The following is an 11,669-nucleotide window of genomic DNA, read 5'->3' on the forward strand; positions in this document are numbered from 1 at the left end:
CGAAACATTATTCTGAATAATGTTTGTTCAATTGAGGAATCAACACCTTACCAATTTATTGCAGTTCATGGTTTCCGATCAGCTTGAAAATTCGATTTTCAATTTGAAACATACAAATTTGAAGATTAATAGATCAAAGTAATGCTAGGCAATAAGGTTACCTGAAATTAAAGCTCTGTGAGGAAAGTGAACAAATTTGGCAATCTGTAAGATATGTCGTAGGCTGGCCATTGGTTGCTTAGGTCTAAACTATGTAGAGCAATTAATCAAAACCAGTTCTCTACTGAATGAAATCGATGAGAAATATCCGTCCATCCCAATTACTGACATATCCATCGATTTTTATGAGCTGGCCTCTTTCTTGCATGGAAAATTTGAGTGACTCAATTCTTCTTCGAATATCTGAAGAACTGAATCACCACCAACCAGTTGCATACTCGCTGTAAGTGCCAGAGGAATGAATCACCCGAAGAACTTGAAGCCATCTTTCACCTAAAAACCATGAGTGAAATTCCCATGCTTCTCTTACACAAGTCCATTTTCAATGGAGGAAAAAACATTGACACTGAGTTCTGAGACTTTTGGTAATTACTCAAACTCAAACAATGGAAATATCCCATGGGAATTTCCTTTCTTCTAAGCTTTTCAGTAAGGTCTGGCGGACGTAAGTCTTATGGTGAACGGATAGATGTAATCTCAATCCAAAGTCTTCTTTTTAATTGTTTTAATTATTGGAATTTGTGTAAACTAAATACTACCATATTCTGAAAGGAAGCCCCTTCCACTTCAACATAAGAGTTCAAATACGAGTTCAAGATGGAACAAATAGGATAGCAAATATGATGAGAAGAGTCATGAGAAAAAATTAATTGCAGATTAGCGAGTTTTGTAAGTTTTGTAAATAGGTTCGATGATCTAGTAAATATGAGAGTAATATCACAGACATGGAAAACTCTTATTTTTTGAGACAATGTTCTTCTTTTCGCCTTCCAGGACATTTTTTTTATTGATATACATATACCTAATTGAATAATATAATTATTATTGAAATTTTTACCTTTTAAGAAAATATGGAATTGAAGAAGAGTCATAACACAATGTTAGATCAGTATATTCTCTTTCTCAAAGACCTATATGGTAAATAACATAATAATATAGTTATTCCCGAATATGACGTGATATAGAAATAAGAAACTTTAAAAGAGAAGGATAGGCTATAAAAGTCCTTGATAAATGAATACATAAAGAGATTGGATGCATATTAAATCAAGGTTAATTGTTCCTAATATATCTAGGTGGAGACTAATAGTCCTAAATTCATATTTTAACCTGAATATTTTGCAAATTTGAAACTTCGATGTTTATATTTTCAATATATATCTTTATAATATATCTAATCTATCTCAGTTCGATATACTTAACATTTCAAGATAAATGAATAAAAGAGATTTCAGAAATAGGAGCAATTTATATTCAATGAATCTTTATGGGCCTTTCTTTTTAGAAATCCCTACATTTACGCTACGCACTCTACTGAACAAAAATAAATTGAATTTTTTTATAACAGAAAATGAAAATTAAATTGGATTTTTTCATATTTATTTTTATTTTTTTTTTCAATAGAATGCGTAAATGTAGGAATTTCAAACGGTGTTTTATTCATCCTTTTTTGTTTAAAAAGGTTTTTAATTAGGAATTATACAATTCAGAATGGTTATAATTGCAACAGTGTAAATTATTTTTCAAATTTATTATGTCATTTGTACTCAGTAGGTTATGTGATTTAATTATGGAAAGATACGCCAAATACTGAGCCTTACCAATAACGTCTTCAAATTTCAATTTCACTTTCAAAATTATCTACAAAACGACGAGTAGTGAGTCGATAAACTGAATAATGTTCATGAACTATTCTTAAAATTCCTCTCAGTATTCATAAATGAGCACTGATTTCTATGAATCAATTTAACAAGTTCCAAGCTTTCCGTAATAAAATGACATAAAAATATCAAATAATAATACTAATAATAATAATAATTATTGCCATTATAACCATTTTAAATTGTAACATTCCTATTGGACAATCCTATATAATATTTTCTTTTTTGCTATTCAATTTTATCAAGGGTTCTACAGCTTTTCTATTGTGAAATTTGCAGCGATTTTCTTATATTTTTCTTTATTGCATATTCAGTCGAATTAAAAGTGAATATTCAATCATACATTCTTTTATGAATATTAAAACAATATAAAATCGAAAAAAAGATAATTTGACCTCGGATTCGTCATCACTGAGTCGAACCAAAATTCAAAAAATACAGAGCGTTTAGAGGCAATCGACAAAAGTTCGATAAATTTCTCTATCGTATTTAAATTGATGGAAAATTTCTCGATTGATGGCAAACTCTTGCTAAAGCCTTCTCGGGACTTACGTGCCATAAAGTCTGCCATCTCTGTTGGATTAATGACAACCATATAACCGAAAATAGCCAGAGGTACTGTCGTTTTCAAATACCGGTTTTGTATTGCAATTTGTGCGGTTTTATCCGTGCTATCATGAGAGGCAACCAACGTGAATGAATAAAGAGACTTGGCTGAGAGATTGGAGATTATGACCTAGCTCCATTCGACCATGTACCGTTACTTGCAAAACCTACTTTTAGGTGGGCTTGCCCATGTACTTCTCCTCACTTTTTTTTATTACCTATATGACAAAATTGAATGAAGCTTGAAAAAGAACAGTTGAAAAAAACTATGTATCTTTCGAACTAACCATGCAGTATGTAGTTTTCCTACATGTTCATTGTTCAGCGTGTTGTAGACAAAAGCAGTGATTTGACTAATATGAATTCAGGTGTAACTTTCTTCTGAAGTATGTTAATAGCAGTGCCGAAATCGATTCAACCTTTCAGAACTCATTATTAATTCATCCGTGAAATGGGCTACAGAAATATTTGCTTGCAGAAATAATTATTAGTTGTAAGAGGAAAATTACTCTATCTACAGTTCACATGATTAGAAACTCAAAAATTCAATAATTATGACGAAATTCCAATAGCAATATAGATCACCATTTTATTTTGCTTATAATCCAAAGTTCTCACCTTGATTATTCGATACCCAATTGAACATTAATTACTTCTCTATAACATGAGACTTCTTGGTATAATCAGATTATTTATTTCCAATACTCGATGTGTTATGAAGTTCTATTGAAGTTGTTATCAATTCCTATGTACCTACAAGCTACAATTGTGAAGTTCATCGCTGTATATCTTCTCATTTCTATATTTGATCTTTATACCTCACAATTCAATATTTGCTGATCAGTAATCAACAAATAGCTATATTGATTGATGTTATTCGATTAAATATTCACGTTCAAAGGTTCTATATCAGTTTCAAGAGAAGAATGATAATCAAAGATTTGAAATAATCATTTCTTCTTTATAGTGAATTAACATATTTTTTTAAGCGTTTTCCATTCATCTCTCATTTCGAAATATGGAATGACGTCTATGATTTTACATATTATTTTCTTGCAACTTATCATAAATATGTTTATAGAAAATGGAAGCTGAAGTGATGAAAACTGTAGCAAAGACCTTATTGACGGAATTCGTAAAATAATAGTACTTTTATGAAGATATTATCAAGTTATTGTGAATTCCAGCAGAAAATAAAAAGAACTTAATATTTACATTATGATCAGACTCATTAAGTATTTGATCCAAGTTGTTTAACAAAAAAAGAGAAAAAATCGAATTAATTTTCAATATCACTACATAATCATCAAGATTATCATGATCCAATTACCAAACCGATTGCAAAAATCAAAATGATCACTGATGACTCATTTTCAATTTTTTTTGGTAGATAATACAATTTTTCAGTTGGTCGTAGATATATTTGAATTAGGGAGTGGTGTAGGTGGAAAAGTCCCCCATGATATGACATAATAACCACTTATATCTATATCGACAGCGTGCTCTAATCGCTCACACCTAATGCTGGTCTGAATAATATCGTGAGCATAAAGTTCATACATTATCCATGCTGATCTGAATAATTTTCACTCACGCAATGAAAAGAGGTGGATATTTAAGAATTCAAGTTCATTCCTTTGTTAACAGTAAACCACTCAATGTGTCTTGATTTCACAACAGTGATTGAACTATTCCTATTTGTAAACGTAGACATTTTAAGCCACGAATCTTGATTAGTCATACTCTTGAGAGTTTCTCCTACCTCGCTAACAAAGCAACAATGGCGTCTCTCGATGTGATACAGTTCTTGGAAATGAGCTGACTTTTACTGCACGACTCTCTTAAATCTTGGCCTCTCACGACTAAGGCATTTCCGGAAGAATTTGCAGCTCTACCTGATGCGAAGAAGCTTCGAAAGCCTCGAATTATACCTACCTAAGATTCTAGAACTCTCAATAATTTCAAAAACTTGAAAATAATCTATTAAAAATATGGTACAATATAAAATAAGACTATTTATGGTGAACCAAAACATGATGGACGAATAATACATTCATTGCCTGCCTGAATCTACACATTGACAGCACTAATGCGCATCAAATGAGCAAAATTAAAGTCTTAATTATATATCAATGGCAGTTTAGATCATTGCTGGATTTTCAATTCAATAACTTAGTGCCTGAATTAAATCAAATATCAACATGATAATAGAATTATTGTATCATTTCTGAAATTCATTAAACATTTCCAAAATCTTCATTATATTGCGAGTAATGCATCAATTAACTTCTGCCTACTCTCCAAATTTTCCTATCCAAACCATCGTCAATTGAGATACTATAAAAACTACTACTACCTAAAATTAATTGAAGCATTATGTACAAAACAAACACGTATTTTGAACAACGATATTAATATTTATTTCTTATTGTTATAGGAACTCTTCTCGCAACTCCAATTCTCAAATGAATCTGCACTGCCTCCAGATGCCCTTAGAAAAGCATTGGCTGAAAGTTTTTCAGACCAACAGCGTTTTCAATTGGGATTCATGGATGATGCGGCAGAATGTTTCGAGAACATTCTGCTCAGAATACACATGCACATTGCACATGGCGAATCCCAAGACATGTGCAATGCACAACATTGCATACCACATCAGAAATTTGCTATGACTCTGGTAGAACAAACAGTATGTGGATCTTGTGGAGCCACTTCAGAACCACTGTCATACACCCAGGTCAGTAAAAATCAGTTTCTGATGGTTAATTTCCAATACCAATATCATAATGAAACTGTGGAAAATATAATGATAGGAGTGAACCTGATGATATTTTACATATTGAAAGATTCAACTAAAAATCTATCTATGCCAATAATCAGTTAACTCTATCTTTTCGGGGTGAACTGATGAAGATTATTTTTCAGATGGTGCACTATGTCTCCACATCCACTCTAGTCTACCAAGTCCGAAATGGAAATGCTAGAGCATCTCCGTATAACCATGCATCTTTTGGTCAATTACTCAGAAAGGCTGGAAATATGGGCGATGTGAGAATGTGCCCAGTAAGTTATACTTCAAAAAATATAATTATCATTCAAACCTTCTCTGATATTTTTTTTCCATTAATACTTTCTCTTTTTTAATTCCAGAGCCATTGTGGTGCCGTTATTCAAATTACTAGAACTCTGATGAACTGGCCAGAGATCGTCTCAATAGGACTAGTCTGGAATTCCGAAAGGCCATCTTTAGAACATATAATGGAAGTATTCTCCACAATTGGAACAACAATGCTTTTGGGAGACGTATTCACATCTGTCATGGAGAAAAAATGGACTGAAAACTGCACACACAATCTTGTTGGGGTGGTCACCTATTATGGGAAACATTACTCAACATTCTTCTTCCACACCAAACTCAGAGTATGGATTTATTTCGACGATGCCACTGTTCGCCAAGTTGGTCCACATTGGGAACAAGTTGTGGAAAAATGTAGAAAAGGAAGATACCAACCTCTTCTACTCCTATACGCAACACCAGATGGAACTCCAGTCAACACTGAAAATGCTCCTAAACAAATCACTCAAATCTGTCCGCAGAAATCATCGACTAAGAAAACGAATCCTCCTCAGAACTTTGTTCGTCGTTCTGTAACACCAAGCCCAGAAAAACCAAATGTTGGAAGTACAAGAAGGGCCATCACTCCCAATCCAGATTGTGCGTTAAATCAGAAACCACCCTTGCCAAAACCATACAACGAATACCAAAATCTATCCGTTATTCAAAATAATTTACATAATGGAAGCGATGTTCCAGATGGTTACGTAGGTCGCAAAGAACCTTATGTACGAAAAATAGACATGGATGCCATAAATAAACCTTCTGTTAACATTCATAGAACACTCAGTAATGGATCTTCGTCAGGAATCGATGGTATGTCAGATAGTATGAATTTTCCTAGAAGAAGAGACTCTGGTAATTGGAGTGGAGATAGAAACAGCGCTTCTTCTGCGTCTTCAACTACAATGGAAAATCCTTATCTCTACCTGGTTGGAAAAGTGCCTCATGGTAATGTTCCAGATAGTCCAACGTTGGTCAAAAGTGACTCATCTAGTGCTGGAAGCGCTATTTATGATGCAGGATATGATTCTTACTCACTGTCCTCTAACGATAGCTCAACCATGACTACATTGCAACATATGATGAAAATTGGACATTTAGCTAAAATTCCAGAAGATTATAACAACATGTCAGGGCAAGGTACTCAAAGTTGCGATGTGCTTTGCGACGAAGCTGATGAGCTGTTGGTCAAATCAAGACAACTTGAAGATGAACATGATCTCGTACTAGCCTTAGCTTTATGTAATGCTGCTGCAACTAAAGCAAGAGCTGCGATGAATGCTCCATATAACAATCCCCAAACGCTTACTTTAGCCAGAATGAAGCACAACACCTGTATCATGAGAGCTAGAAGCTTACACAGGAGAATGACGCAAACGGCTCCTAACAAGGAAACAGCACCTCCAGAAATAAGGCATACAAGAGAAGGCAGTAGTGGCAGTGGAAAACATTCTCGTCAAAATTCTAGAGACAAGGGTCAACACTCCCGACAAAACAGCAAAGAATTACTGACCAATCTTCCACAACCGGATAAACCAACCCATAAAAATATTGAAATATACGCCACCCTCCCAAAAAGAAAGGATTTATTAAAAAATCGTATCGAGAGTATCAATATCGATGAACCAATCCAACCAATTAAAAATGAAAAGGAGCCCCTCAAAGAAACACGTAGTTTCTTCTCGAGATCCAAGCAGAAAGACAATAGTAAAAGAGAAAAACGTTCAAGAAGCGAAGACAGAAGCAAAAGAGTTGTAGAATTCACGCTAACCCCTGAAATTATCGATATCAAGCCTAAAGTGAAAGAAGAAAAAAACGATAAACAAGAAAAAGAAAAGGATGGCAAGTCGAAAAAACAACACAAAATACGCAGGAAGCTTTTGATGGGAGGATTGATTAAAAGAAAAAATAGAAGCATGCCTGATTTGACTGACGCTAATCCAGAAATGAAGTCACCAGAAGTTCCTCCTAAATTGAGTTCTGTTGATGACAGTAATGTTGGACTCAAAGAGAATGTTGATAACAGTAAATCTATGAGTGGATATTTATCTGAAGGCCATCTAGAATTTAGTGCAAACAATACGAATCCTAACCTGAAAAAGAGCAAATTGATGAAGAAAAGTTTTTATGCTAGTGCTGGTAAAATACTCAGTGTTCCGAAAGTTCCCCCTCCTCCACCGTTGCGAACTACATCTCAATTGACTGCTTCAAAGCCGCTTACCGATGATGAAATCAAGGATTGCAAGAACGAGTATCAGAATCTTTATGAGTTGAATAACAGTATGAAATATGATACCTCAATAATCGAAAGGCTGAGATTCGAACAAATGCAGCAAAGATTCAATGACAGCTCTAACAGTAATAACAGCTTCAATACTAGTTCGAGTAGTTATGGTACTCAATCAACAACCTTAGTGACAACAGCTGACGTTCATAGAGAACCAAAAGGATCTACTGATCATTTGAATACTGCTAGTGTCGATGAAGTTGATTGTCCTATGCCCAAGCATTTACTGCAAAGTTTGGATCTACCACCATATCCAAGTCCAGCAGGTTCAACAGTACATTCAAGACAAGCAAGTGAAGATTTTCCCCCTCCACCCCCTCCATTAGATCTCTCGGCTCTTGACGAACATCTCCCACAACCTCCACCAAGAATTGCGAATGACAGTTTACAAGGTCAACTTCAAAATAAAAGGGAACAGATCTTCTCCTACGAACCTGTCAAACAACCTCTGGAAATCAGTTCAGTTTCTCCGGGAGGAGATACTTGGTTGAAGGAATTACAAGCCAAACAAGCTGCTCTGAAAATCAAACGAATAGAAAGTTTCAATAAGAGGAATGATGGCGGGTGTGATGTTGTCAACACACAGCGTTACACGCCAGGAGAATTGAGTCTGAAAGCTGCATCCGTTAGGGATTTGACATCCAAGTTCGAAATTAAACCTTCTGCAGATATTCCTCCACAGCAAATTCCTATGAGTTTGAATGAAGAGATTAATCCTGTTTCGATTAAAAAACATGAAATGGAATCCATTGCCCCCGAACAAATTGCTGAAGAAATCAGAGAGGTTGAAAGGATAAATGCTTCATTACAAGAAACTTTCAATTGTAACAAACAGAACGCAATCGAGGAACGTAAGAAGAATAAATTGGGCAAGAAAAAGAGCGTGTCCTTCTGTGACCAAGTGATTTTGGTCGCTACAGCTGAGGATCAAGAAGATGATAGTTATATTCCTAATCCAATTCTTGAAAGAGTACTACGTTCAGCTATTAATAAACCAGAAACTAGTGAAATTGAAAGCAAAACTTCATCAGAAGATGGTGGTAGAATATCAAACGATTTTAATAACGTATCCGCAATGGAAGAACACAAAACCTCATCAGAAAATCTATTTGATATCACAATGAGGAATACAATGGAGAATTCTAAAATAGCGAATCCAAACCTAATCACTAAAATCACAGATACCCAGAAAGTTGTTGCACCAATACAATACCAATCGGCCTATTCTAGTGTAGCTTTTGCTCACAATAGGAATACTATTCCAACTGGTCCTACATTATCGAATGGTGTGCCATCTACTCAACCACTTTACTCGGGAAATCAATATTCACAATTTCCTTCTGGTGTCCCTCAACAACCTCCACAAGGCAATCATCAACAATATGACAGTTATGGTCCATCGTATCAAGAAAATGCCATGAATAGTTATAACTACGTCTCCCAGAATCCTTCTGCTTCACAACAGTCAAATTATCCACAGCAAGTCACTTATCCTGGCCATCCACAGCATCCATCATATATTAGTAGAGGCGAAGCTTTCGATCATCTGCCACATCAAGTTCACCATCAACAACAGTTGCCACAGAATCAACATAAACAACAGCCTTTGGCTTATCATCCACAACAGCAATCACAAGTTCACCATCCACAACAACAGTCACAGGTTCATCATCCACAACAGCAACCACTGGTTCATCATCCACAACAACAACCACTGGTCCATCATCAACAACCTCAGACTCACCACCAACTACAACAAGAACTCAGTCATCCACAACAATCTCAACAAATTCATCAAGCTCCTTCATACAATTATTCACTCCAAAATTCACATCAAACCCCATCCTACCTACCTGCTAGTGCTCACTACAATCACCCTTATCAACAAAAATCACACCAGATGAACTCATTACATTCCAATCATCCATCAAGTTCCTATCCCCAGAATGTCTCTCCTCAGAGTTCATACCCACCGTCGTCACCAGCAGGTTATATGGCCCAGCAAAATCCTCAAAATTCCTATGGTAGTGAAGGAATTTGCCGCCAGTCTCCAAATATATTGCAACAAAATTATAATGGTCAACATTCAAGGCCAGTCTATCAACATCCACCACAACCTGTGAAAAGTCACAGCCAGCTTTCGAGAACATCTGCTGGAGTTTACCAGTCGGTGCCTTATTCGAATAAACAAACGCCTAATCCTGTTTATCAAAGAGTGCCCTCTAGTGATTATAACACGAATCAAAATCCTGCATACCAGAGAATCCCATCAAGGACTTACAGTGCTGATCAGGAGCACCAAAAACTATACGATCCATACCAGAGTGTACCCTCCCCTTATAGTGAAAGAGACACTTATAATCAAGTACCCCCATTGGCTGCAATGAAGAATTTCGACGGAAGTAATATTGAAAGAACTGACCCCCTTATGTCGAAGGCTGTAGTGACGCCTATTTTAGTGAACAACGCCAATAACAGTATTCCCGACAAGACCAAGTGTAACTTGTGTAGGAAGAAAGTCGTAGTTTTAAGTAACTTATATTGTACTGATTGCGAGTACTACATGTCGCGATTTAAGCCGAAAGTTTAAATAAATGTTAAATTTCGACTGATGTTCCAGAGTGCAATTTTAAATTCGAAAAAATTATTTTGTTGCGCATGCCTGTTGTACAAAAATATCATGAATTTGTGATATTAATTTTAAGTTAAAATTATTTGTATATATTTTTATATTAAAAATGTCGTCTTACGTTGAAAAAATTCTATGAGGGATTTTTCAAGGGATGCGGATGGTAGTACTTGGATCTAAATATGTTTGAATCTTGCCAATTTGATGAATCAAATTTGTTTGTATTGATTTCTTTCTTTTAGAATACTGGTGCTACTGAAAGATCTCATATCGAATTAGATTCTAGAATAATCTAAGCAAATTTTTACAGAGGGATATATTTTTCATAAAAATATATTTCTTCTAAGAAAACTATATATTTTGTTACTTTTGTATCCTACATTGAATGAGAATGTATAAATAAAAATTGTTTTGAATAAAAAGTCTTTATTTTCAAACCTAGTACAATTATTCAATATAAGTAGTGAAGTATAGCTATCATTACTACAACTATCAATTCAAGCCGGCGAAACTTATTAATTTTGTGCCCCTATTATTTCAACAGTTCTTGACATCATTCAAGTTAAGTCAACCAATTGTTCAAAGTCTTCAGTTTCTCCATCTATTTTTCGATTCACTTATACAGGGTGTTTCCTAAACATGCGGCAAAAATTCAGGGGGTTGTTCCAAGGAACAACAATCATCAAAGGACAAAATATTCTTAGAATAGTCCAAGGACTATTCTAAGAATATTTTGTCCTTTGATGATTTTTGAAAAACCTATTTGTTTCGAAGATATAGGGGAAACAAAATTTCAGATAATAACATTTTATTATGAAAAATTACATGAAAATTCAAATCAACCTACAAAAACTGTTGAAAATGACCACCTCTAGCCAGCATACAAGCATCCAATCTTCTCCTCATTGACTGCCGAACCCTTTCAAAAACACCAGGATAATTTCTTATTAAGTTACACCCAGCAATGATCCGATTTCGCAAGTCTTCCACATTTTCTACTGGAGTGGTATAAACTAATGATTTTAGATGGCCCCATAGGAAATAATCTAAGGGGTTTAGTAATTGGAATGTTGTTAAACAAATTTAAAAATAAATTGTACCTACTTAGTAAACACAGTGCGGTACGCATTTTTATTTAAACTATTATTA

The 11,669-nt window shown here is 34.8% G+C and overlaps 1 protein-coding gene across 3 annotated transcripts in view; it reads left to right on the top strand.

Annotated features, from left to right (window-relative positions):
- The window catches only part of LOC123675100, a 64,037-nt gene extending 53,095 nt beyond the window's left edge, over positions 1-10,942 (top strand). For all 3 annotated transcript variants that reach the window (XM_045610346.1, XM_045610348.1, XM_045610347.1), the window contains 3 exons: positions 4,924-5,223; positions 5,412-5,549; positions 5,637-10,942. In XM_045610346.1, coding sequence (XP_045466302.1) covers positions 4,924-5,223; positions 5,412-5,549; positions 5,637-10,481 — 5,283 coding nt within the window. In that variant the 3' untranslated portion in view covers positions 10,482-10,942. The remainder of the gene's footprint in view (positions 1-4,923; positions 5,224-5,411; positions 5,550-5,636) is intronic.
- Positions 10,943-11,669: the final 727 nt, after the last annotated feature.

This window comes from Harmonia axyridis, chromosome 3, assembly GCF_914767665.1.
Source record: "Harmonia axyridis chromosome 3, icHarAxyr1.1, whole genome shotgun sequence".
NCBI lineage: Eukaryota > Metazoa > Arthropoda > Insecta > Coleoptera > Coccinellidae > Harmonia > Harmonia axyridis.